The 27,940-nt window shown below is 45.4% G+C and overlaps 1 protein-coding gene across 3 annotated transcripts in view; it reads right to left on the bottom strand.

The window, feature by feature from the left end:
• The window catches only part of VPS13C (vacuolar protein sorting 13 homolog C), a 264,400-nt gene that overhangs the window by 207,139 nt on the left and 29,321 nt on the right, over positions 1-27,940 (bottom strand). For all 3 annotated transcript variants that reach the window (XM_067471235.1, XM_067471236.1, XM_067471237.1), the window contains exons 8-11: positions 25,960-26,069; positions 25,761-25,820; positions 24,964-25,023; positions 11,058-11,138 (exon numbers count right to left, since the gene is read on the bottom strand). In XM_067471235.1, coding sequence (XP_067327336.1) covers positions 11,058-11,138; positions 24,964-25,023; positions 25,761-25,820; positions 25,960-26,069 — 311 coding nt within the window. The remainder of the gene's footprint in view (positions 1-11,057; positions 11,139-24,963; positions 25,024-25,760; positions 25,821-25,959; positions 26,070-27,940) is intronic.

The raw sequence follows: 27,940 nt of genomic DNA, 5'->3' as shown, positions 1-27,940 counted from the left end.
TCAGCATAGATGAAGCTCTCTGTCCCTTCTGGCAGTGGCTGGTCATGGGTGTAGATGTTGAACACGGATGGAGCAAGCACGCTCCCCTGAGGCAGGCCTTTCTTCTGTTTCCGCCATCTGCTTCTCTGGCCCTGGAACTCAACAAAAAAGCTCCTGTTTTGTAGCAGGTTTCCTATGAGGCGGGTGAAGTGGTTGTCCTTTGTGATATTATATAGTGTATATGATATATGATTAGGGATCAGCTGGTTTTCTCTGTAGTAGGCAGTAAGAACACCTAGAGCTTCGGAGAGCTTCTGTTCAACCATCTCAAAGCAACCTGCTTGAGCAGTGATGGCACGATCATCAGCATAGATGAAACTCTCTGTCCCTTCTGGCAGTGGCTGGTCATTTGTGTAGATGTTGAACATGGATGGAGCAAGCACGCTCCCCTGAGGCAGGCCGTTCTTCTGTTTCCGCCATCTGCTTCTCTGGCCCTGGAACTCAACAAAGAAGCTCCTGTTTTGTAGCAGGTTTCCTCTGAGGCGGGTGAGGTGGTCGTCCTTTGTGATAGCATACATTTTTCTCAGGAGGAGGCAGTGGTGGTTCACAGTATCATAAGCTGCGGACAGGTCTGTGAAGACAGCTCCTGTGATCTGCTGCCTTTCAAAGCCATCTTCTCTGTGCTGAGTCAGGTTCAGCACTTGCAATGTGCAGCTTTTGCCTTTCCTGAAGCCAGCTTGCTGTGGAATCAGACATGGGTCTATTTTCTCCATAATTCTATGCAAAATAAGTCTCTCCAGAACTTTGTAGAGTTTGCACAACAGGGAGATTGGTCTATAGCTTTTTGGGTCTTTGCCTGGCTTCAAAATGGCGATGACTCTTGCTTTCCTCCGGATTTTGGGGATCTGACAGGATGCAGTGTAGTTTTCAAAGTAAGAACCACGCAATCAGATTGGAAAGAAGACTTTCAACTAGAAAGGCCAATATCCACTAATTGCAGTGATGCAAAAGTATCTAAACTCATAGAAGTTCAATGTATACATACAAACGCAAATGTCAGCAAAACATAGGAATATTACATTCACATTAAACAGGAATAATTTGTTATTTTCTCAAAAGATGAAAAAAAATCCTCTTCACGGGTGTTGTAGTACAGTGTGCTGATCAAGTTACTACTAGTAGTAGAAGGGGAAAGGTGGTCGTCCTTTGTGATATTATAATTGCTAAATACAGATGAAGGAGAAAAGAGATGGCAAATATATAAATTAGTATTTGCAGAGACTCTGCTAAGCATTAGAGAGGATTTAGAGCAGAGCCTGGTTCTTCAAAGGATAGTCGAAACAAGATCTTAGGGAGGATTTGGCTCCAAGGAAACATAATACTTTGTGCAAGGATAAAGCAATGGTGGGGTTCTTCCTGCTCTTGAACAAGGAAATAGACGCTCAAATAGATTGCCACAAAATCATGGCATTCGCTGAGAGGCGTGCTTCCGTTCCGGGAAAGAAGGCAATATAAAGCCAAAATAAAGCCATAAATGTCTAAACGCTCCCACTTCCTCGTTGCAATAAAGGAGAGAAGCTATATCGCATCCGAGTGTTTCCTGTTTCATAACATCCCTGCCAAAAAACCCCTGGAAAGCAAAGCGTTATCTATCCCAATTTCCAAAACAAGCAAGACCGCTTTGTCTCTTGGAAACCCTGGCATTGTAACACAGGGTTTCCAAGAGACAAAGCTGTCTTGCTTGTTTTTCAGTATCGTCATTTAGCTTTTGAGGGTTTTTAAGTCCTTTCCACTAGGTTTTTTTTTGGTTATGAGTGATGGTCACTCGTTGGTCTGTTTGGAGTGTTGTGTCCAAATTTCGTGTCAATTCGTCCAGTGGCTTTTGAGTTATGTTAATCCCACAAACGAACATGACATTTTTACTTATATAGATTTTACTTATATAGATTTTTAATCTGTTATGTCTGACTTGGCCACGGTGGTACACGCTCTGGTCACATCCCGCCTTGACTACTGCAACGCTCTCTACGTGGGGCTGCCCTTGAAGACGGCCCGGAAGCTTCAGCTAGTCCAGCGCGCGGCAGCCATGTTACTAACAGGAGCGGGATGCAGGGAGCACACAACGCCCTTGTTGTTCCAGCTCCATTGGCTGCCGATTTGCTACCGGGCCCAATTTAAGGTGCTGGTTTTGGCCTACAAAGCCCTAAACGGCTCCGGCCCAAAATACCTTTCAGACCGCATCTCGGCCTATGAGCCCACGAGGGCCTTGAGATCGTCTGGGGAGGCCCTTCTCTCGATCCCGCCTGCCTCACAGGCACGTCTGGCGGGGACGAGAGAGAGGGCCTTCTCGGTGGTGGCCCCCCGGCTGTGGAACACCCTCCCTGTTGACATCAGGCAGGCGCCCTCCCTTATGTCTTTCCGTAAGAGCCTAAAGACATGGCTATTTGAGAAGGCATTTAACCAGTGCTAAAATAATCGGCAATGACGACTGGAACGGAATACGGATTACGAGATTGGTTATGATTCTACGATGAGACGGAGCGGATTGTTTAGTGTAATTATATTGTTGTTGAATTGTTGAAATGTTGATATTTCGTTATTGTTTTTTGTAAATTGCCTTTTATATGTTGTACACCGCCGTGAGTCGCCCTAGGGCTGAGAACGGCGGTCAACAAATGCAGCAAATAAATAAATAAATAAATAAATAAATATTTGCTTGGGGACCCGGCGCTGCCCGGGTTATTTGAGAAAGGAATTGTGTATCAAGGTTGGTCTTTATCAGTTACTTATATGGCTTGCAGTGGTCTCAGGAAGTTATTGAAGGTACTGCGAGTCCCATCATCTGTGGTCCATCCTCCTCCAAACAGCACCGGGATGTGCCAAATTTGGTCTTGATCAGTCATTGGCGAGGGTCTCAGAGGTCTCAGAAAGTGAGTGAAGTTACTGCAAGTCCCATCATCCATCTCCAAATTTTTCCAAACGACACCAGGACGTAAAGTAGGTCATGAGAGGTATGTGTGCCAAGTTTGGCCTTGATCAGTCATTGGATGAGGTTCGCAGAAGTCTCAGAACGTGAGTGAAGGTACTGCAAGTCCCATCATCCATGTTCCATCCTCCTCCAAGCAGCACCAGGATGTAGAGTGCGTCATGGAGACTCAGTGTGCCAAGTTTGGTCTTTTTCGGTAATTGGATGAGTGTTGCAGTGGTCTCAGGAATTGAGCAAAGGTACTGCAAGTCCCATAATCCATGGTCCATCCCCAGCCAAACCACACCAGGATGTAAAGTGGGTCATGAGAGGTCTATGTGCCAAGTTTGGTCCTGATCAGTCATTAGATGAGGTTAAAAGCAGTCTCAGAATGTGAGTGGTGGTACTGCAAGTCCCATCATCCATGGTTCATCCTCCTCCAAACTGCAGTAGGATGTCAAGTGCGTCATGGGGGCTTTGTGTGCCAAGTTTGGTCTGTATTGGTAATTTTCTGACTCCGCCCCCTCTGGCCTTTTCCTTTCCTCTCTTTGTCATCTCAGAATCTTGGAATTGAGGCTGGCCAATCAGAGACCATTTGCAAATCTCTTTCTCTCATGTCTCCGTTTCTGTCATGAATCCTTTTCTCCACCAGGGACTCCTGTAAAGCTGGCCAATCAGAGACCATATGCAAATAGCACCACAGCGGCAGCCAATCAGAATCTTGGAGCTTTCAGGCTGGCCAATCAGAATGCTGGCACATACACCACCACACCGCCACACTTTTGTCCTCCGCATACAAACTTTGACTTTTATTATATACATAGACATAGATAGATAGATTTTTGGGCTTGTCCCTTGTAAGTTGCCCCGAGTCCCCTTGGGGAGATGGTTGGCGGGGTATAAAAATAAAGTTATTATTATTATTATTATTATTATTATTATTAGCTGTCCTCTGCCACACGTTGCTGTGGCCCAGTCTGTTCATCTGGAAAATAAAGTAAAGTGTTGGTTTCTAATATGTGTAATGTCTTTCTGCTCGTGGGTAAACAGTATTTCTTGTTGTTTCTGTGTCAGTGTTGATGTGGAGCGTGTCTGGTTTGCCCACCCCGGAACATGCAACATATCACTGTCCTTCTTTAAGGGCCCTTTTCAAATCTATGCTATATCTGTGTGTGTGTGTGAATCACATCTATCTATCTATCTATCTATCTATATCGATAGCTGGATGGCTCTTTGTCAGGAGGGCTTTGATTATGTTTTCTTCCCTTGGTGAAGAGAGATGGATCCCGTATAGACTACTGCAACACACTCTACGTGGGGTTGCCCTTGAAGACTGTTTGGAAACTTCAACTGGTCCAACGAGCGGCAGCCAGGCTGCTCACCGGAGCGACATACAGGGAACACACAACTCAGTGTTGTGTCAGCTCCACTGGCTGCCAATCCAGTTCCGAGCACAATTCAAGGTGCTGGTTTTGACCTACAAAACCCTTTACGGTTCCGGTCCAGCGTATCTGTCCGAACGTATCTCCCTCTACGTCCCACCCCGGAATTTGAGATCATCTGGGGAGGCCCTGCTCTCGACCCCACCGCTATCACAAGTGAGGCTGGTGGGGGCGAGGAGCAGGGCCTTCTCAGTGGTGGCCCCCCACCTGTGGAACTCAGTCCCGGGGGAAATTAGGACATCAACATCCCTCCTTGCCTTCAGGAGAAAGGTAAAGACGTGGCTATGGGACCAGGCCTTTGGGCATCCTGACAATTAGATATGGAAACCAGATGGATAGGACTGACAATGTGCGGAAAGTAGAACCCAACTATGAGTCTGTTAAACGCTGTCCAGCAATGAGGTTTGTATTGCTTTTACTGTTTTAATGGTTTTAACTGCTTTTACTTTATGGGTTTTTTGGATGTGTCGCCGATAATAATGACTGCTTAGGTGAATTGTTATCATTGTTATAATTGCTATTGTTATTGATGTTATGTTTTGTTGTCATGTATTGCGGGCATCGAATTGTGCCTTGTTGTGTAAGCCGCCCTGAGTACCCCTCGGGGTGAGAAGGGCGGGGTATAAGCGACTGTAATAAATAAATAAATAAATAATTGGATTGGATGGCCTTAAGTATTTTCTGTTGGTCATGGGGGTTCTGTGTGAGATGTTTGCCCCAATTCTGTTGTTTGTTGGGGTCAGAATGCTCTTTTATTGTATGTGAACTGTGAATCCCAGTGGCTACAACTCCCAAATGTCAAGGTCTATTTCCCCAAATACCATCTGTATTCATATTTGGGGGTATTGAGTGCTTGTGCCAAGTTTGGTCCAGATCCATCCTTGTTTGAGTCCACAGTGCTCTCTGGATGTTGGTGAACTACAACTCCCAAACTCAAGGTCAGTGCCCACCAAACCCTTCCCGTATTTTCTGTTGGTCATGGGAGTTCTGTGTGCCAAGTTTGGTTGAATTCCATCGTTGGTGGAGTTCAGAATGCTTTTTGATTGTAGGTGAACTATAAATCCCAGCAACTACAACTCCCAAATGACAACATCAATTTTTGACTGAAGGACATACATTGGGTTGCTAGGTGTCTTGTGTCCAAATTTGGTGTCAAATCGCCCAGTAGTTTTTGAGTTCTGTTAATCCCACAAAGGAACATTACATTTTTATTTATATAGACTAGCTGTACCCACCACGCGTTGCTGTGGCCAACCTTCCCTCCCTCTTTCTCTCCTTCCTTCCCTCTTTCCTTCCTTCCCTCTTTTTCTTTTCCTATCTCTCATCTTTCTTCCATCCCTACCTGTTTCTTTCCTCCCTTTCTTTGCTCTTTGGTTACATCCATCCTTCCTTCCTTCCCTATCTTTCGTTCCTTCTCTCCTTCCTTCCCTCTCTTTTTCCTTTCACTTTTTTATTTCCTTCTCTCCTTCCTTGCTTCTCTATTTATCTTTCTTTCTTTCCTTCTTTCGCTCCCTCCTTCTCTCCTTCCTTCCTTCCTTCCTTCCTTCCTTCCCTCTTTCCCTCCTTCTCGTTACTTCAAGACTGTCCCTTCCATTTAATATTGTATTTATATCTTACATAGAAAGAAGGAAAGGAAGAAGGACAGGAAGGAGGGACAGGAAGGAAGGAAGGAAGGAAGGGAGGAAAAAGGAATGGAGGGAGGGAAAGAAAGGAAGGAAGGAAAAGAAAGGAGGGGGGACAGGAAGGGAGGGAGGGAGGGAGGAGAAGGGAGGGAGGAGGAAGGAAGGAGGGAAGGAAAGGAAGGGGAAAAAAGAAAGAAGGAGGGACAGGAAGGGAGGAAAGAGGGAAAGAAAGGAGGGGATGAAGAAAGGAAGGAGGGAAGGAAATGAAGAATAAGGAAATGAAGAAAGGGAAAGAAGGAGGAAAGGGAGGGAGGGAGGAAGGAAGGAAGGAAAAGAAAGAAGGAGGGACAGGAAGGGAGGGAGGGAGGAGAAGGGAGGAAGAAGGAAGGAAGGAGGGAAGGAAAGGAAGGGAAAAAAGAAAGAAGGAGGGACAGGAAGGGAGGAAAGAGGGAAAGAAAGGAGGGGATGAAGAAAGGAAGGAGGGAAGGAAATGAAGAATAAGGAAATGAAGAAAGGGAAAGAAGGAGGAAAGGGAGGGAGGGAGGAAGGAAGGAAGGAAAAGAAAGAAGGAGGGACAGGAAGGGAGGGAGGGAGGAGAAGGGAGGGAGGAGGAAGGAAGGAGGGAAGGAAAGGAAGGGGAAAAAAGAAAGAAGGAGGGACAGGAAGGGAGGAAAGAGGGAAAGAAAGGAGGGGATGAAGAAAGGAAGGAGGGAAGGAAATGAAGAATAAGGAAATGAAGAAAGGGAAAGAAGGAGGAAAGGGAGGGAGGGAGGAAGGAAGGAAAAGAAAGAAGGAGGGACAGGAAGGGAGGGAGGGAGGAGAAGGGAGGAAGGGAGGAAGGAAGGAGGGAAGGAAAGGAAGGGAAAAAAGAAAGAAGGAGGGACAGGAAGGGAGGAAGGAGGGAAAGAAAGGAGGGGATGAAGAAAGGAAGGAGGGAAGGAAATGAAGAATAAGGAAATGAAGAAAGGGAAAGAAGGAGGAAAGGGAGGGAGGGAGGAAGGGAAAGAAAGAAGGAGGGACAGGAAGGGAGGGAGGGAGGGAGGGAGGAGAAGGAAGGAAGGAGGAAGGAAGGAAGGAAGGAAAGGAAGGGAAAAAAGAAAGAAGGAGGGACAGGAAGGGAGGAAGGAGGGAAAGAAAGGAGGGGGATGAAGAAAGGAAGGAGGGAAGGAAATGAAGAATAAGGAAATGAAGAAAGGGAAAGAAGGAGGAAAGGGAGGGAGGGAGGGAGGAAGGAAGGAAAAGAAAGAAGGAGGGACAGGAAGGGAGGGAGGGAGGAGAAGGGAGGAAGGAGGAAGGAAGGAGGGAAGGAAAGGAAGGGAAAAAAGAAAGAAGGAGGGACAGGAAGGGAGGAAGGAGGGAAAGAAAGGAGGGTGATGGAGAAAGGAAGGAGGGAAGGAAATGAAGAATAAGGAAATGAAGAAAGGGAAAGAAGGAGGAAAGGGTGGGAGGGAGGAAGGAAGGAAAAGAAAGAAGGAGGGACAGGAAGGGAGGGAGGGAGGGAGGAGAAGGAAGGAAGGGGGAAGGAAGGAGGGAAGGAAAGGAAGGGAAAAAAGAAAGAAGGAGGGAAAGAAAGGAGGGGATGAAGAAAGGAAGGAGGGAAGGAAATGAAGAGTAAGGAAATGAAGAAAGGGAAAGAAGGAGGAAAGGGAGGGAGGGAGGGAGGAAGGGAAAGAAAGAAGGAGGGACAGGAAGGGAGGGAGGGAGGGAGGGAGGAGAAGGAAGGAAGGAGGAAGGAAGGAGGGAAGGAAAGGAAGGGAAAAAAAGAAAGAAGGAGGGACAGGAAGGGAGGAAGGAGGGAAAGAAAGGGGGGATGAGGAAGGAGGGAAGGAAATGAAGAATAAGGAAATGAAGAAAGGGAAAGAAGGAGGAAAGGGAGGGAGGGAGGGAGGGAGGAAGGAAAAGAAGGAAAAGAAAAAGGGAGGAGGGACAGGAAGGAAGGGAAGGAGGAAAAGAAGGAAAGGAAGGAGAAGGAAAGAAGAAAAGGAAAGAAAGGAAGGAAAGAAGGGAAGGGAGGGAGAGAAGGAAGGTCCTTCATTCAAGCACCATGGACCTTCCTCGCCTCCTCTTCCTCCTCTTCTCCGTCCTCCTCCTCCTCCTTCCCTTCTTCCTTGCGTGGAGCACTCCGCTGCTGCTTCCGGCACTTTCCAACAGGGAAAGGAGGAGGAGACTGCTCTCCTGACAGAGGAGGGGAAGAGAAGGGGCTCCATGCGGCAAGCCTCCTCCTCCATTCCACTCGCTTGTGTGTGTGTGGCCGTGCACATTCGCCTGGCTCTAACGGCCGGCTGTTTTGTTTTTGTGGTTTTTTTTGAGTGAAATTGGCACCAAATTTGGACACGATACATCTAACAACCCAATCTATGTCCTTCACTCAAAAAAAAATTGTTTTTTGTCATTTGGGAGTTGTAGTTGCTGGGATTTATAGTTCACCTACAATCAAAGACAATTCTGAACCCCACCAACGATGAAATTGAACCAAACTTGGCACACAGTTCTCCCATGACCAAGAGAAAATACTGGAAGGGTTTGGTGGACAGTGTCCTTTGGTTTTGGAGTTGTAGTTCACCTACTTCCAGAGAGCACTGTGGACTCAAACAATGATGGATCTGGACCAAACTCTACATGAATACTCAATATGCCCAAATGTGAACACTGGTGGAGTTTGGGGAAAATAGAATCTTGGCATTTGGGAGTTGTAGTAGCTGGGATTTATAGTTCACTTACAATCACAGAGCATTATGAACCCCACCAACGACAGAATTGGGCCAAACCTCCCACACAGAAGCCTCATGTGGGCCACAGAACGCATGGCAGAGGACGGCTAGTAATAATAATAATAATATCCATCCCAATTTCCCAACAGCTTTGTCTCTTGGAAACTCTGGCATTGTAACACGCCATCATTTGAGTAAGGAACTATGATAAATAGTAATTCAGAAAGTTGAACTATGACCAATTAGATTTCAGAGCCTTGCAACAGAGGAGAGAGGATCATTCCAGGTATTATATTTCATATTAGTGAGCAATTAGTGATGCTGGTTTACATGATGCGTTCAAGCGGGAGGATTATGGTGTTGTTTCAAATGCCCTTGTTGCCCAGACTCAGCCAACGGATTATTGACTTCATCTTTCCAACGATTATATTAGAATGCATGGTTTTGCCACTGGAAACTATCAGATAAAGCACTGGGATACATGCTCAGATATCATTCAGAAATCCTTTGGAAAATACAAGGGCCTTGGTATCTATCTGCCAAGGTTGGGTTCCAGGAATATGCATAATCTTGCCCTCTTACATACAGCAAAACAGTATCCCTTATGGAAAATGACACCATCAAGGTGGTTGTGAGTTTTCCGGTGCTATGGCCATGTTCCAGCTGCATTCTCTCCTGATGTTTTGCCTGCATCTGTGGCTAACAGAATCATAGAATCACGGATTCCTAGACTTGGAAGAGACCTCCTGGGCCATCCAGTCCAACCCCATTCTGCCAAGATACAGGAAAATTGTATTCAAAGCACCCTCGACGGATGGCCATCCAGCCTGTTTAAAAGCCTCTAAGGAAGGAGTCTCCGCCACACTCCAAGGCAGAGAGTTCCACTGTTGAACGGCTCTCACAGTTAGAAATATTAAGAAATGACATTTATTTATTTATTTATCTATCTGCGACATTTATAAGCCGCCCTTCTCAACCCGCAGAGGACTCAAAGTGGCTTACAAGATATATTTTCATACAATATATTATATTATTAGCAAAGTACAATATCAGTATTATATCTATATAAATAAAAATGTAATGTTCGTTTGTGGGATTAACAGAACTCAAAAACCACTGGGGGAATTGGCACCAAATTTGGACACGATACACCTAACAACCCAATCTATGTCCTTCACTCAAAAAAAAATGATTTTTGTCATTTGGGATTTGTAGTTGCTAAGAGTTATAGTTCACCTACAATCATAGAGCATTCTGAACCCCACCAACGATGGAATTGAACCAAACTTGGCACACAGAACTCGCATGACCCACAGAAAACACTAGAAGGGTTTGGTGGGCAGTGTCCTTTGGTTTTGGAGTTGTAGTTCACCTACTTCCAGAGATCACTGTGGACTCAAACAATGATGGATCTGGACCAAACTTGGCAGGAATGCTCAATATGCTCAAAAGTGAACACTGGTGGAGTTTGGGGAAAATAGAATCTTGACACTTGGGAGTTGTAGTTGCTGGGATTTATAGTTCACCTACAATCACAGAGCACTCTGAACCCCACCAACGATGGAATTGAACCAAACGTGGCACACAGTTCTCCCATGACCAACAGAAAATATTGGAAGGGTTTGGTGGGCAGTGTCCTTTGGTTTTGGAGTTGTAGTTCACCTACTTCCAGAGATCACTGTGGACTCAAACAATGATGGATCTGGACCAAACTCTACATGAATACTCAATATGCCCAAATGTGAACACTGGTGGAGTTTGAGGAAAATAGAATCTTGACACTTGGGAGTTGTGGTTTCTGGGATTTATAGTTCACCTACAATCACAGAGCATTCCGAACCCCATCAACGATCGAAATGGGCCAAACCTCCCACACAAAACCCCCATGTGGGCCACAGCAACTCATGGCAGGGGACGGCTCTAGGCACTGCCAGGCCATTATATGCTAATCAAGGTAGTCAGTTGAAACATTCACATCTAGCTCCAACAGACAAGAGTCCTTTGTCCCACCCTGGTCATTCCACAGATATATAAACCCATTTTCCTAGTTCCAACAGACCTCACTACCTCTGAGGATGCTTGCCATAGATGCAGGCGAAACGTCAGGAGAAAATGCCTCTAGACCATGGCCATATAGCCCGAAAAAAACCCAATCTTTTCCATTTTTTAATGATAGAACCAAATAGGAATTGACATTCATAACCCAGAAACAAACATCATTGTGTTGCATAGTGTAATGGCTCAAAGATCATGTGAGTTTTCATACGAGGGAGCATTGCACCCTGCAAAAATAAATCACTTATTAGAAATGGCTGTCAAATATTAGGGTTTACATTACCAGGATCTCTTCTCGGGAAGCGTGATAATACATTTCGCTGTCCACGTTCCAGTAGACGCTGAGCGCATCAAGTCGCAAAAGCTGTAAACGCAAAAACAGATCATTAGCAATGGCACTGAACAAATATTTTATTTGCAAAAGGAAGTCAAGGAGAGAACTAATACTGCAAGGCACAAAATTCTACGAGGGGCGTTCATGAAGAATTTCCCCTGACCCACTTCCTGTGAATGGGGAGCAATGAAACTTGGCCCAGCTGTTGTTGTTGTTGTTGTTGTTATTTGAAACACAACAACATGAGTCCACAGCTGACACTCTGCTGGCTGTTGAATTGGATCACACATAGGACACTTCCCAAGTGCCAAGGACTGTGTGATGTGTCATTATTATTATTATTATTATTATTCAGTTCTTGTGGGTTTTTTCGGGCTATATGGCCATGTTCTAGAGGCATTTCTCCTGACGTTTCGCCTGCATCTATGGCAGGCATCCTCAGAGGTAGAGGTCTACCTCTGAGGATGCTTGCCATAGATGCAGGCGAAACGTCAGGAGAAATGCCTCTAGAACATGGCCATATAGCCCGAAAAAACCCACAAGAACTGAGTGATTCTGGCCATGAAAGCCTTCAACATTATTATTATTATTATTATTATTATTATTATTATTCCCACAGCAAGCTGGCTTCAGGAAAGGCAAAAGCTGCACATCGCAAGTGCTGAACCTGACTCAGCACATAGAAGATGGCTTTGAAAGGCAGCAGATCACAGGAGCTGTCTTCATAGACCTGTCCGCAGCCTATGATACCGTGAACCACGGCCTCCTCCTGAGAAAAATGTATAGTATCACAAAGGATGACCACCTCACCCGCCTCATAGGAAATCTGCTACAAAACAGGAGCTTTTTTGTTGAGTTCCAGGGCCAGAGAAGCAGATGGCGGAAACAGAAGAACGGCCTGCCTCAGGGGAGCGTGCTTGCTCCATCCATGTTCAACATCTACACAAATGACCAGCCACTGCCAGAAGGGACAGAGAGTTTCATCTATGCTGATGATCATGCCATCACCGCTCAAGCAGGGAGCTTTGAGATGGTTGAACAGAAGCTCTCCGAAACTCTAGGTGCTCTTACTGCCTAATACAGGGAAAACCAGCTGATCCCTAATCCATCTAAAACACAGACATGTCCTTTTCATCTCAAGAACAGAGAAGCATCCCGAGCTCCGAGGATCACCTGGGAGGGAAGGAATCCCACGGGAGCATTGCAGCGCACCCAAATACCTGGGAGAAGTCACTCTGGACCGTGCTCTGACCTACAAGAAGCACTGCCTGAACATCAAGCAAAAAGTGGGTGCTAGAAACAATATCCTACGAAAGCTGACTGGCACAACCTAGGGATCACAACCAGATATAGTGAAGACATCTACCCTTGCGCTATGCTACTCTGCTGCTGAGTACACATGCCCAGTGTGGAACACATCTCACCACGCTAAAACAGTGGATGTGGCTCTTAATGAGACATGCCGCATTATCACGGGGTGTCTGCACCCTACACCACTGGAGAAATTGCACTGCTTAGTCAGTATTGCACCACCTGACATCCGCCGGGAAGTAGCAGCCAATAGTGAAAGGACCAAGGCAGTGACATCTCCAGCTCATCCCATGTTTGGGTATCAGCCAGCACATCAACGACTTAAATCAAGAAATAGTTTTCTAAGATCTACAGAGACATTCGCTGGAGCACCTCAGAAAGCGAGAGTCCAAAAGTGGCAGGCTCAGACCCAGAACCTCAATCCATGGCTGATACCAAATGAGAGGCTCCCCCCTGGGCACACAGAAGACTGGGCGACTTGGAAGGCGCTGAACAGACTGCGCTCTGGCCCCACGAGATGCAGAGCCAATCTTAAGAAATGGGGCTACAAAGTGGAATCCACGACATGCGAGTGCGGAGAGGAGCAAACCACTGACCACCTGCTGCAATGCACCCTGAGCCCCGCCACATGCACAGTGGAGGACCTCCTTGCGGCAACACCAGAGGCACTCCAAGGGGACAGAGACTGGTCAAAGGACATTTCATCTGTCAAGCTTTGGCGCAGCTTGATGGAAGGAATGCTAGATCTAACAGACACTGCTTTGCAAAGTAAGGACTCTGGAAGCTTAAGTTACGAAAGAAAACTCAGTTTACTAAGCACACAGCTAATACTTCAGCGAGCGACATACAGGAAGAGACAGTAAAACCGAAAGCTAAAATACTCCTTCACAGTTGTTTATCTTTCTCTAGCTTCAAGCTGGCAACTCCCTTGAAGCTCTCAAGTTCACATAATCACAGCCTCAACTCTAAACATTTCAGCACAGCATTTTCCATTCACAGTGGCATCCATATTTGCAATACAAAGAAGCACATTCAAAACACATACATAACTCAATAAACCCTGACATAATCAACTACCAAGCTTGCAAACTCTGTTTTGTCTGTTTGTTAAAAATTTGTTAAAAATGTAATACCACTGTCTGGTTGCTACTGACACCATAAATAAATAAATATTATTATTATTATTATTATTATTATTATTATTATTATTATTTATACCCCACTTTATCTCTTCTGAAGGAGACCCAAAGCGGTTTAACACATAATAAAAGCAATAATGGGATTTTGGCCTCCATCAATAGAAGCCTAGTGTCTAGATCTAAGGAAGTAATGCTCCCCATGCTCTATTCCGCTTTGGTTAGACCACTTTACCTGGAATATTGTGTCCAATTCTGGGCACCACAATTCAAGAGAGATATTGACAAGCTGGAATGTGTCCAGAGGAGGACGACTCAAATGATCAAGGGTCTGGAGAACAAGCCCTATGAGGAGCGGCTTAAGGAGCTGGGCATGTTTAGTCTGAAGAAGAGGAAGGCTGAGAGGCAACATGATAGCCATGAATAAATATGAGAAGGGAATATGTGATAGGGAGAGTGACTAAATGATCAAGGGTCTTGAGAACAAGCCTTATGAGGAGCGGCTTAAGGAGCTGGGCATGTTTAGCCTGAAGAAGAGAAGGATGAGAGGAGAAATAGCCATGAATAAATATGAGAAGGGAATATGTCATAGGAAGGGTGACTAAATGATCAAGTGTCTGGAGAACAAGCCCTATGAGGAGCGGCTTAAGGAGCTGGGCATGTTTAGCCTGAAGAAGAGAAGGCTGAGAGGAGACATGATAGCCATGCATAAATATGAGAAGGGAATATGTCATAGGGAGGGTGACTAAATGATCAAGGGTCTTGAGAACAAGCCTTATGAGGAGCGGCTTAAGGAGCTGGGCATGTTTAGCCTGAAGAAGAGAAGGCTGAGAGGAGAAATAGCCATGAATAAATATGAGAAGGGAATATGTCATAGGAAGGGTGACTAAATGATCAAGTGTCTGGAGAACAAGCCCTATGAGGAGCGGCTTAAGGAGCTGGGCATGTTTAGCCTGAAGAAGAGAAGGCTGAGAGGAGACATAATAGCCATGAATAAATATGAGAAGGGAATATGTGATAGGGAGGGTGACTAAATGATCAAGGGTCTTGAGAACAAGCCTTATGAGGAGCGGCTTAAGGAACTGGGCATGTTTAGCCTGAAGAAGAGAAGGCTGAGAGGAGATATGATAGCCATGTATAAATATGTGAGAGGAAGCCACAGGGAGGAGGAGGGAGCAAGCTTGTTTTCTGCTTCCTTGGAGACTAGGACGCAATGGAGCCATGGCTTCAAACTACAAGAGAGGAGATTCCACCTGAGCATGAGGAAGAACTTCCTGGCTGTGAGAGCCGTTCAGCAGTGGAACTCTCTGCCCCAGAGGGAGTGTGGTGGAGGCTCCTTCTTTGGAAGCTCTGAAACAGAGGCTGGATGGCCATCTGTCAGGGGTGATTTGAATGCAATATTCCTGCTTCTTGGCAAAATGGGGTTGGACTGGATGGCCCAGGAGGTCTCTTCCAATTTCGATTCTATGATTCTATAACTTCCTGACTGTGAGAGCCGTTCAGCAGTGGAACTCTCTGCCCCGGAGTGTGGTGGAGGCTCCTTCTTTGGAAGCTTTGAAGCAGAGGCTGGATGGCCATTTGTCAGGGGTGATTTGAATGCAATATTCCTGCTTCTTGGCAAAATGGGGTTGGACTGGATGGCCCAGGAGGTCTCTTCCAATTTCGATTCTATGATTCTATAACTTCCTGACTGTGAGAGCCGTTCAGCAGTGGAACTCTCTGCCCCGGAGTGTGGTGGAGGCTCCTTCTTTGGAAGCTTTGAAACAGAGGCTGGATGGCCATCTGTCAGGGGTGATTTGAATGCAATATTCCTGCTTCTTGGCAGAATGGGGTTGGACTGGATGGCCCAGGAGGTCTCTTCCAACTCTTTGATTCTACGATTCTATAATAAAACTTTAATTATATTTCGTGCATATCTCCCCAAGGGAACTCATAAAAGCATTAGCATACAATAATCCTAAAAGCATTAGCATACAATTAAAAAAATACAAATATGCAAACATTAAAACAGGATTATATATAAACAGTATTAAACAGTATCTAATGGCCCTAAGTCTGGTATTCAATCAAAATCTAAACTAAAAAAAAAAAACGTATAGGGGCGTTCATGAAAGATTTCCACTGACCCACTTCCTGTGGACTGAGAGAAATGAAATTTGCCCCGGTTCTGAGTCCTTCTCTCCTTAGACCCATCTTTTTAAGCAACTGTAAACACCTCGCTTGTAGAAGTCGACAGGTAGCTCCAAAAGCCACGTTGTGACTTTGGAAATCAGAGTCTGATCACCTGAGAAATGCTTGCCCTTCACAAATAACTTCCTTGTTGGAAAGAGGTGGAAGTCTCATGGTGCGAGGTAGGGTGAATCAGGGGGATGTGGGAAAATGTCAAAGCCACAGGCACATGCTTCGTCCATTTGGGCAACTGAGTTGTGAATGGGTGCATTGTCTTGCAGAATCCTAGAATCATAGAATCAAAGAGTTGGAAGAGACCTCCTGGGCCATCCAGTCCAACCCCATTCTGCCAAGAAGCAGGAATATTGCATTCAAATCACCCCTGACAGATGGCCATCCAGCCTCTGTTTCAAAGCTTCCAAAGAAGGAGCCTCCACCACACTCCGGGGCAGAGAGTTCCACTGCTGAACGGCTCTCACAGTCAGGAAGTTTTTCCTCATGTTCAGATGGAATCTCCTCTCTTGTAGTTTGAAGCCATTGTTCCATTGCAACCTAGTCTTCAGAGAAGCAGAAAACAAGCTTGCTCCCTCCTCCTCCCTGTGGCTTCCTCTCACATATTTATACATGGCTATCATGTCTCCTCTCAGCCTTCTCTTCTTCAGGCTAAACATGCCCAGCTCCTTAAGCCGCTCCTCATAGGGCTTGTTCTCCAGACCCTTGATCATTTTAGTCGCCCTCCTCTGGACACATTCCAGCTTAGAGTCAATATCTCTCTTGAATTGTGGTGCCCAGAATTGGACACAGTATTCCAGGTAAAGTGGTCTAACCAAAGCAGAATAGAGCATGGGGAGCATTACTTCCCTAGATCTAGACACTATGCTCCTATTGACGCAGGCCAAAATCCCATTGGCTTTTTTTGCTGCCACATCACATTGTTGGCTCATGTTTAACTTCCTCCCCACGAGGACTCCAAGATCTTTTTCACACGTCCTGCTCTCGAGATATGGTCTAACCAAAGCGGAATAGAGGGGTAGCATGACTTCCCTAGATCTACACTATGTTCCTCTTGATGCAGGCCAGAATCCCATTGGCTTTTTTTGCTGCCACATCACATTGTTGGCTCATGTTGTCCACCAGTTGGAATTTCCGAGCCATTTCAAGGGCAGCCCCACGTAGAGCGCATTACAGTAATCCAATCTAGAGGTGACCAAGGCATGGACCATGTGCAGTTTCAGCATCCTGTGACAAATAGAAGTGGGTCAGGGGAAATCTTTAATGAACGCCCCTCGTATCTAGGCTTTCAGCTGATATTTTGCAGACTTTGGCTAGGTAATTGTTAACATTTAATTAACAATTAAATGATTAAATAATAATTAATATATTAATAATTAATATAATAATATAGATAATATTTCTTTGAGTTTTATTATTCTACTTAATGTTATTTATACTAAATGTTTTAATTTTTTATGTTATTGCGGGCATGGAATCGCGCCGTTTGTAAACCACCCTGAGTTGCCCTCGGGCTGAGAATGGCAAAATATATCGATAGTAAATAAATAAATAGTTTGTGAAGCAAAATAATATCCTAGTTCCAAATGAAAATACAAACAGTGAAAGTTCCCACATCCTGAATGGGTTGGAGCTAAATTTAGTCCGATCTAGAGCAGTACGAAAGCACCGGAATCCAAGTTGTGCAGAATCTAAACACACATCTTACTAAGAACAGAACTTCAAAGCACTTTTGCGCCTCTCGTCTTGCTTTCTCTTCCACTTGAGAACTTCCTCGGTACAAAAGGGAAGCCCTTTATTTTTCCGCAAGCCATCAACTCAAAACAATTGCTTTGGATGCGATCCAGAGGAAGTTATTTGACCCGCCCCAGGGAGCTCTTCGGTTCCTTGCATTGTGAGAGAGGTGATGTAACCAAGCTTGCTTTTCGAGTCAAAGAGGTTTTCAAAAAAACAGGATTTGGGGTAGTTTCGCAGGAAAAGGAAGATGAGAAACGAATCTATACTGGGATCGACCCTGGAGGGTCGTTCCCAGTTGGCGAAGCTGGGAGACACCTGCTCGGACCCCTGGCCTTTGACCTGTGGGGTCCCGCAAGGCTCTATTTTGTCTCCCATGCTTTTCAACATCTACATGAAACCGCTGGGAGAGGTCATCCGGAGTTTTGGAGTTGGGTGCCATCTCTACGCAGACGACACACAACTCTACTACTCTTTTCCACCTAACTCCAAGGAAGCCCCTCGAGTGCTGGATGAGTGCCTGGCCGCTGTGTCTATCTGGATGCAGAGGAACAAGCTGAAGATTAATCCCGACAAGACAGAGGTCCTTCTGGTCGATCGTAAACCAGATTGAGGTATAGGGTGGCAACCTGTGCTGGACGGGGTTACACTCCCCCTGAAGTCACAGGTCCACAGTTTGGGAGTCCTCTTGGATTCTTCACTTACGCTTGAGCCTCAGGCATCGGTGGTGGCCGGGAGGGCCTTTGCACAATTAAGACTCGTGCGCCAACTGCGACCGTACCTCGCGAAGGCGGATCTAGTCAGGGTGGTCCACACCTTAGTCACTTCCAGGTTGGACTACTGTAATGCGCTCTACGTGGGGCTACCCTTGAAAACGGCTCGGAAATTCCAACTGGTCCAACGGGCGGCCACCAGGTTGTTAACTGGTGCTCTTTACAGAGAGGTGTCAACCCTCCTATTTAAGGAGCTCCATTGGCTGCCGTTCATTTTCCGGTCTCAATTCAAGGTGCAGGTGCTCACCTACAAAACGGTTTGGGACCTGCCTACCTGCATGACCGCATCTCAGTATATGAACCCACACGCTCCCTCCGTTCATCTGGAGAGACCCTGCTCACGATCCCACGTGTGTCACAAGCACGTTTGGTGGTGACGAGGGACAGGGCCTTCTCTGTGGTGGCCCCCCGACTCTGGAACTCTCTCCCCAAAGACATCAGACAAGCCCCAACGTTGGCAGTCTTTAGGAAGAGCTTGAAGACGTGGCTGTTCCAATGTGCCTTTCCAGAATAGGAAAACTCCAATACCAAGTCCCAGAAGCACTTTATTAGAACTAAGATTGCCGCAGACTGCACACTGCACTTACCCCATAATCCTTAAATATCACCTGTCACATCAGCACTTTTAATCTGTACCCATTACTCTGGCCCGGCCCAGTTTTATAGTGTTTTGTTGTATAGTTTATTGCTTGTTGTTTAATATTGCTTTAATTGTTTTTAATTTGCTTTAGGTTTTGTGTTGTTATGTTGTGTTTTGAGGCCTCGGCCTTTGTAAGCCGCATCGAGTCCTTCGGGAGATGCGTTGTTGTTCATTCGTTCAGTCGTCTCCGACTCTTCGTGACCTCATGGACCAGCCTACGCCAGAGCTCCCTGTCGGCCGTTACCACCCCCAGCTCCCTCAAGGTCAGTCCAGTCACTTCAAGGATGCCATCCATCCATCTTGCCCTTGGTCGGCCCCTCTTCCTTTTGCCTTCCACTTTCCCCAGCGTAATTGTCTTCTCTAGGCTTTCCTGTCTCCTCATGATGTGGCCAAAGTACTTCAACTTTGTCTCTAGTATCTTTCCCTCCAGTGAGCTGTCGGGTTTTATTTCCTGGAGGATGGACTGGTTGGATCTTCTCGCAGTCCAAGGCACTCTCAGAACTTTCCTCCAGCACCACAGCTCAAAAGCATCTCTCTTCCTTCGCTCAGCCTTCCCGAAGGTCCAGCTCTCACATCCGTAGGTAACTACAGGGAAGACCATGGCTTTGACTAGGCGGATCTTTGTTGCCAGTCTGATGTCTCTGCTCTTTACTATTTTATCGAGATTGGACATTGCTCTCCTCCCAAGAAGGAAGCGTCTTCTGATTTCCTGGCTACAGTCTGCATCTGCAGTCATCTTTGCGCCTAGAAATACAAAGTCTGTCACGGCCTCCACATTTTCTCCCTCTATTTTCCAGTTGTCAATCATTCTTGTTGCCATAATCTTGGTTTTTTTGACGTTTAGCTGCAACCCGGCTTTTGCGCTTTCTTCTTTCACCTTGATGAGAAGGCTCCTCAGCTCCTCCTCGCTTTCGGCCATCAGAGTGGTGTCATCTGCATATCTGAGGTTGTTAATGTTTCTTCCAGCAATTTTCACCCCAGCTTTGCATTCCTCAAGCCCCGCACATCCTCGCATGATGTGTTCTGCATACAAGTTAAGAAGGTTGGGTGAGAGGATGCAGCCTTGCCGGACGCCTTTCCCAATCTTGAACCCGTCTCCTGTTCCGTGGTCAGTTCTGACTGTGGCTCTTTGGTCCTTGTACAGATTCCTCAGGAGAGAGGGAAGGGGGCTTGGGATGCCCATCCCACCAAGAACTTGCCACAATTTATTATGATCCACACAGTCAAAGGCTTTAGAATAGTCAATGAAGCAGAAGTAGATGTTTTTCGGGAGATGCTAGCGGGGTACAAATAAAGATAATAATAATAATAATAATAATACTAAGAACAGAACTTCAAAGTACTTTTGCGCCTCTCGTCTTGCTTTCTCTTCCACTTGAGAACTTCCTCGGTACAAAAGGCAAGCCCTTTATTTTTCCGCAAGCCATCAACTCAAAACAATTGCTTTGGATGCGATCCAGAGGAAGTTGTTTGACCAGCCCCAGGGAGCTCTTCGGTTCCTTGCATTGTGAGAGAGGTGATGTAACCAAGCTTGCTTTTCGAGTCAAAGAGGTTTTCAAAAAACAGGATTTGAGGTGGTTTTGCAAAAAAAGGAAGATGAGAAACGAATCTATACTGCAAAGGGTTCAAGTAGAAAATCCCATGAAAGCAAACTCAGGCCGTTGATGCACGGTGCCCCTGGATTGCGAGTCCTTTTATACTTGTTAATTTCAGACTAGGAATTGAGGAGATTGAAATACCATAGTTTAATTCTGCAAGATAATGAGCCACGGTTGGCGCAATGGGTTAAACCAGTGTTTCTCAACCTGGGGGTCAGGACCCCCGGGGGGTCGCGAGGGGATGTCAGGGGGGTCACCAAAGACCATCAGAAAGCACAGTACTTTCTGATGATCATGAGGGTTCTGTGTGGGAAGTTTGGCCCAATTCTATCATTCGTGGAGTTCAGAATGCTCTTTGATTGTAGGTAAACTATACATCCTGTTGCAACCCAGAGCAGGAAACTGGACCTTAAGACAACAATCCACCACACTTGACTTCAGGAAAAACATACCTTGGGAAGTCTGACTTGGCCACGGTTGTCCACGCTCTGGTTACATCCCGTTTAGACTACTGCAACGCTCTCTACCTGGGGTTGCCTTTGAAGACAGCTCGGAAGCTCCAACTAGTCCAACGCTCGGCAGCCATGATTTTAACAGGAGCGGAGCGCAGGAAGCATACAACCCCCCTGTTGTGCCAACTCCACTGGCTACCGATCTGCTACCGGGCTGAATTCAAAGTGCTGGCGTTGGCCTTTAATGCCCTAAACGGTTCTGGCCCAAGCTACCTATCTGACCGCATCTCTACCTATGAACCCACCAGGACTTTGAGATCTTCCGGGGAGACTCTGCTCTCGATCCCGCCTGCTTCTCAAGCTCGGCTGGCAGGGACGAGAGATAGGGCCTTCTCGGTGGTGGCTCCTCGGCTGTGGAACGCTCTTCCTACGGACATTAGACTAGCACCATCTCTAATGGTATTCCGCAAAAAGGTGAAGACCTGGATGTTTGTGCAGGCGTTTGAGTAATTTAGTGCAATCTGGTAATGGAACATAGGAATGGAACAATGGACGACGAACCTGGACTACGCTTGGATGATGAGAAGATTGGGTACGGTTGTTTTTTGTAATAATTGTGCATTGTAATGGCTTATTGGTAATTTATGGATAATGTGTTAAGTCAATTGTTATATGTTGCATGGAACCACTGCTGTTTCTACTGTTTTTATTGTTTGTGAACCGCTGTGAGTCGCCTTCGGGCTTAATCATAGAATCATAGAATCATAGAATCAAAGAGTTGGAAGAGACCTCATGGGCCATCCAGTCCAACCCCATTCTGCCAAGAAGCAGGAATATTGCATTCAAATCACCCCTGACAGATGGCCATCCAGCCTCTGCTTAAAAGCTTCCAAAGAAGGAGCCTCCACCACACTCCGGGGCAGAGAGTTCCACTGCTGAACAGCTCTCACAGCTTGAGATACAGCGGTATAGAAGCAAAGTAAATAAATAAATAAATAAATAAATAAATATGAGTACAAAAATAGAGGAAAACAGGCAAGGTAAAAAGCCACAGTAAAACTCAGCAACAAGAAATGTCCATGAACAAGATCGAAAACCCACAGTAACACTGCTAAATCCTGGAACCTGTTAGCAATCCACTAACCGTACTTGAAGCTCTAGAAAAAACCCCTTGGAACAAAGCCACTGGAAGTAGGAGAACTGCAGGAGTCTGCACATGAATCTGAAACGATGCCTGGACTGAATGGGCATCCAGGCCAAGCGTTTTTAAAGCATAGAAATCTATTTCGTGACGTGCCTGAAGGCCGTGTTTGCATTTCTCTTAATCTAGCTGACCTCCGTAAACTCTGGGCTTCGCCTCTGTTTTGCAAAATCTGCCCCCGTCTATCCTCGTTAGAGGGACCAGGTGTCAGATTATCTGAAGAGCTAAAAGGGAGTGAAAGTTCACTGCTTGGCTCTGAATCATTTGGACTTTCGCTTTCCAAAGCAGAAGGAATTTCACTACACAAACCGTCATCTTCTACATTGACCTCAGAATTATTGACATCAGGAAATACAATCAGAGAGTCAGGTACAGGTTCACACACAGGCTGAACCCCAACACATCCCAGCAACTACCCAAATCTCAAGGTCTATTTTCCCCAAACTCCAGCATTGTTCACATTTGGGCATATTGAGTATTCGTGCCAAGTTTGGTCCAGATCATCCACCATTGCTTGAGTCCACAGTGCTCTCTTGATGTAGGTGAACTACAACTCCAAAGCTCAAGGTCAGTGCCCACCAAACACTTCCAGTATTTTCTGTTGGTCATGGGAGTTCTGTGTGCTAAGTTTGGTTCAATTCTATCATTGGTGGTGTTCAGAATGCTCTTTGATTATAGGCGAACTATAAATCTCAGCAACTACCCAAATCTCAAGGTCTGTTTTCCTCAAACTCCAGCATTGTTCACATTTGGGCATATTGAGTATTTGTGCCAAGTTTCGTCCAGATCATCCACCATTGTTTGAGTCCACAGTGCACTCTTGATGTAGGTGAACTACAACTCCCAAGCTCAAGGTCAACGCCCAGCAAATCCTTCCAGTATTTTATGTTGGTCATGGGAGTTCTGTGTGCTAAGTTTGGTTCAATTCTATCATTCGTGGAGTTCAGAATGCTCTTTGATTCTGGGCGAACTATAAATCCCAGCAACTACCCAAATCTCAAGGTCTGTTTTCCCCAAACTCCAGCATTGAGTACCCTTCCAGTATTTTCTGTTGGTCATGGGAGTTCTGTGTGCTAAGTCTGGTTCAATTCTATCATTGGTGGTGTTCAGAATGCTCTTTGATTGTAGGCGAACTATAAATCCAACGAGAATGACAAAAATCAATCCGCCCCCAACCCCACGAGTATTCAAATTTGGGTGAATCGGGTATTTGTGCCAAATTTGGTCCAGTGAATGAAAATACATCCTGCAAACCAGATATTTATATTATGATTCACAACAGTAGCAAAATTACGAAGTAGAACAAAAATGTTATGGTTGGGGGTCACCACAACATGAGGAACTGCATTAAAGGGTCGCGACATTAGGAAAGTTGAGAACCACTGGGTTAAACCCTTCAGCTGCTGAACTGCTGGCTGGAAAGTTGGCAGTTCGAAGCAGCAGGTTGGGGTAAGCTCCTGTTGTTAGCTCTAGCTCCTGCCAACCTACCAGTTTGAAAACATGCAAATGTTAGTAGATCAATAGGAAGGTAACGGCACTGCATGCAGTCATGCTAGCCACATGACCTTGGAGGCGTCACAAGACTTGCAATGTGTAATGAATTCCTTATCTTAGTTGGCTGCCTGAAGCCTAAGGGAGCAGGCCTGGCGAAGCCACGGCATCCATTTTAGAGAAGGGAGACAGGGAGAAGCCATCTTAGTTTAGGTTTGCCTTGAGGGGGCGTGTTCAAGTCTTAGAGGGAAAATCAGAAGGTTAGGATTGGCTACAATGATGGGGGCGGAGCCTAAGTGGTTTAGAGGAAAAAGTGTCTTTTAAACTGAGGCTTGAAGTCCCAGTTTAGTTGGTTAGGGTTTGGAGCTGTTAGAGAAAAGAAGTGTTGGTGTTAGTGAGAAATGAGTTTGGGTTTAGAAAAGAAGATTGGGTCAGTCTTTTGTGAAGTATTCGGAGTAGCTATTTAGGAAATAGCTAGAATACTGCTTTGTGGAGTAGTGGACTGTTCAATTCGTAAGGAAGTCTAGTTCAGGGTTGTTGGCTAAATTCCTAAGGGGCATTTTGGGGAGTTACTTTCAGATATTCATTTCCTGAAGTAATTTTCTGTGGTGGAACTTTGAAGACTTGCAACCCAGAAGTTTTTAAGGTCTTTACTCTAACGCAACCACAAGCTTTTTATGCCAGTATTTTACTGAAACCATTAAGCATTTGTACCTGAATATTTCAAGCCTGTTCAATAAATGTTCTTGTTATTTTTATCAACTTATACCAGCCTCAGTGTGAATACCTTTGTGGTCAAAGCATTACTAAAGTCAGCTTCACAACAGCCTTTAAGAAACTATAGTGGCACAGTGTGTGTCACAGAAGAAACTCAAATATTACCTCAGCCTGTTTGTTTAGTACTTGAAATGGTGGCAGTGAAATTCTTTTGAAAAAGCATTTTAAGTCTCTCAGTTCTAGTGGTTCCCAGTTCCTAGCTTTTAAATATACAGGGTTCAACAACCATACTCCCTCTATCTTTTGTGAGCTCCATAACTTTGGCTTGGCAAAGAGCGTTGGGATATATTTTATGTATATATTTCCCCTGTCTAAATAATTAAATTAAAATCTTACTCTTCTCTACTACTCCTCGTTGAGTTATTATATTTTGGTGAGGCAGCAGCGTGGTTTTGTTATACAATGCATACAAAAATCAAACAATGCACGAAACTTACATAATCGACAAAATAAGGCATCTTCATTTTAACAGCAAAAGAGAGAGCAAAAATAAACCTTGAATAAATGGTATTTCACCATAGCCTCCTTCAGAATAGCTCTCATTTGTGGCACTGACCCTACCTTGTATATGATTTTTGCAGCTTCATTTAGGATGCAAGGAGTCCAGTGTTCATTCGCAGTCTAGAAAGGGGAAACAACAAAAATATTAGGTTAAACCGGGCATGGTCCAACTTCGGCCTTCCCTCCCAGTGTTTTGGACTTCAACTCCCACAATTCCTGATAGTCTCAGGCCCTTTCCTTTTCCCCCTCAGCTGCTTATTGCAAACCGTGCCAACAAAGAGAACAAATAGGAAAAGTGCAAAGAAGGCAGAATGGATGTCCAAAGAACTTCTAACTATGCTAAAACACAAAAGAGGCATGCACAAGAAGTGGAAAAAGGGAGAAATCACCAAAGAAGAATTCAAACAAATAGCCAACACCTGTAGGGGAAAAGTCCGCAAGGCTAAAACACAAAACGAGCTCAGGCTTGCCAGGGACATTAAAAACAATAAAAAGGGCTTCTTTTCTTATGTCACTCAAAAAAGGAAAAACAAGGAGGCGATAGGGAGAAGATGGGGCAATGCTGACAGGGGGTAGGGAAAAGGCAGAACTACTTAATGCCTTCTTTGCCTCGGTCTTCTCACAAAAAGAAAGTCATCTTCAACCTCAGCAAGATGGAGTGGATGAGGAATACCTGGTCACTCTAAATGAGTTCAAGTCCCCAGGGCCAGATCAACTACACCCAAGAGTACTGAAGGAACTAGCGGAAGTCATTTTGGAACCATTGGCAATCATCTTTGATTTTCTATGGCTTTTGAAAAACATGGAATCTGTCTGTTTTGGTGAATCTAAATCGGGCAACAACAGGCCGACCTTACCAATAAGCTGAGCTCTCCCAGAGTCATTCCAAACGAAAGCGGACGGCTGGGATCCGTAATCTACAAAAGAGAAATTATTACTCGTGCGTCATATTAAACGTCTTCACAGAATTCCCATCAACCTCAGAGAGGAATAAAGTAGGATTGGGGAGGGGGGGATTCCTATTTGCCATCATTAATGGGAAGCCCAGCCACTCACGTCATCCTCGTACTTGACGTGGATACTGGTGATTTTGACCTGGACGTTTTTGATGACCTGTGTCGCCAGCTTCTCCAGAAAGGTGTCTTTCTTCTCTTCCTTCGGTTTATCTAGGACACAGATTGCGTAGATGAGCGCCTGCTCGTTTTCTTTTATCGCTCCACTTGCAACTCAGACTATTGCATTAATATAGAGCTCCACTGAGTTCTCACTATCTATATAAGATTCTGGAAAGGTTTGGCGGGCATTGACCTTGAGTTTGGGAGCTGTAGTTCACCTACATCCAGAGAGCCCAACAATAGATCTGGACCAAGCACTGTGGACTCAAACAATGATGGATCAGGACCAAACTTGGCACAAATACTCAATATGCCCGTGTGAACATTGGTGGAGTTTGGGGGAAATAGACCTTGACATTTGTGAGTTGTAGTTGCTGGGATTTATAGTTCTCCTACAATCAAGGAGCATTCTGAACCCCACCAACGATAGAATTGGACCAAACATCCCACACAGAATTTCCCATGACCAACAGAAAATACTGGTGGGGTTTGGGGGAGGGATTGAGTTTGTCATTTGGGAGTTGTAATTGCTGGGATTTATAGTTCACCTACAATCAAAGAGCATTCTGAAGTCTACCAATGAAGTAATTGAATCAAACTTGGCACACAGAACTCCCATGACCAACAGAAAATACTGGTGGGGTTTGGGGGATGGATTGAGTTTGTCATTTGGGAGTTGTAATTGCTGGGATTTATAGTTCACCTGCAATCAAAGAGTAATCTGACCTCTACCAAAGAAGTAATCGAATCAAACTTGGCACACAGAAATCCCATGACCAAGAGAAAATACTGGAAGGGTTTGGTGGGCACTGACCTTGAGTTTGGGAGTCATAGTTCACCTACATCCAGAGAGCCCTGTGGACTCAAACAAGGATGGATCTGGACCAAACTTCGCACAAATACTCAATATGCCCAAATGTGAACATTGGTGGAGTTTGGGGGAAATAGACCTTGACATTTGGGAGTTGTAGTTGCTGGGATTTATAGTTCTCCTACAATCAAGTAGCATTGTGAACCCCACCAACGATAGAATTGGACCAAACTTCCCCGAGCGACATGTCAGAGCCACAAATAGAATGAACGCACTTTGCTGGTTTTACCTACTATTTTAATTATGTGTTGTTTTATTGATAATGTTGTGTATCTTATTGTCTATGTGTTTTTAATTGCTTGTAATGTGTTGTTATTGCTTGTACTGTTGTGTTTGGGCTCGGCCTCATATAAGCCGCACCGAGTTCCATGGGGAGATGGTAGCGGGGTACAAATAAAGTGTTATTATTATTATTATTATTATTATTACGCACCTTTGAGAGTTTCATCTATGCTGATGATCGTGCCATCACCGCTCAAGCAGGGAGCTTTGAGATGGTTGAACAGAAGCTCTCTGAAGCTCTAGGTGCTCTTACTGCCTATTACAGGGGAAAGCAGCTGATCCCTATTCCATCTAAAACACAGACATGTGCCTTTCACCTTAAGAACAGACAAGCATCCCGAGCTCTGAGGATGACCTGGGAAGGAATCCCACTGGAGCATTGCAGCGCACCCAAATCCCTGGGAGGAGTCACTCTGGACCGTGCTCTGACCTACAAGAAGCACTGCCTGAACATCAAGCAAAAAGTGGGTGCTAGAAACAGTATCATATGAAAGCTGACTGGCACAACCTGGGGATCACAACCAGACACAGTGAAGACATCTGCCCTTGCGCTATGCTACTCTGCTGCTGAGTATGCATGCCCAGTGTGGAACACATCTCACCACGCTAAAACAGTGGATGTGGCTCTTAATGAGACATGCCGCATTATCACGGAGTGTCTGCGCCCTACACCACTGGAGAAATTACACTGCTTAGCCGGTATTGCACCACCTGACATCCGCCGGGAAGTAGCAGCCAATAGTGAAAGGACCAAGGCAGAGACATCTCC

This window comes from Anolis sagrei, chromosome 9 (assembly GCF_037176765.1).
Source record: "Anolis sagrei isolate rAnoSag1 chromosome 9, rAnoSag1.mat, whole genome shotgun sequence".
Classification (NCBI taxonomy): Eukaryota; Metazoa; Chordata; class Lepidosauria; order Squamata; family Dactyloidae; genus Anolis; species Anolis sagrei.
Note: the sequence above shows the minus strand (reverse complement) of the source record. Positions and strands in the feature narration are given on the sequence as shown.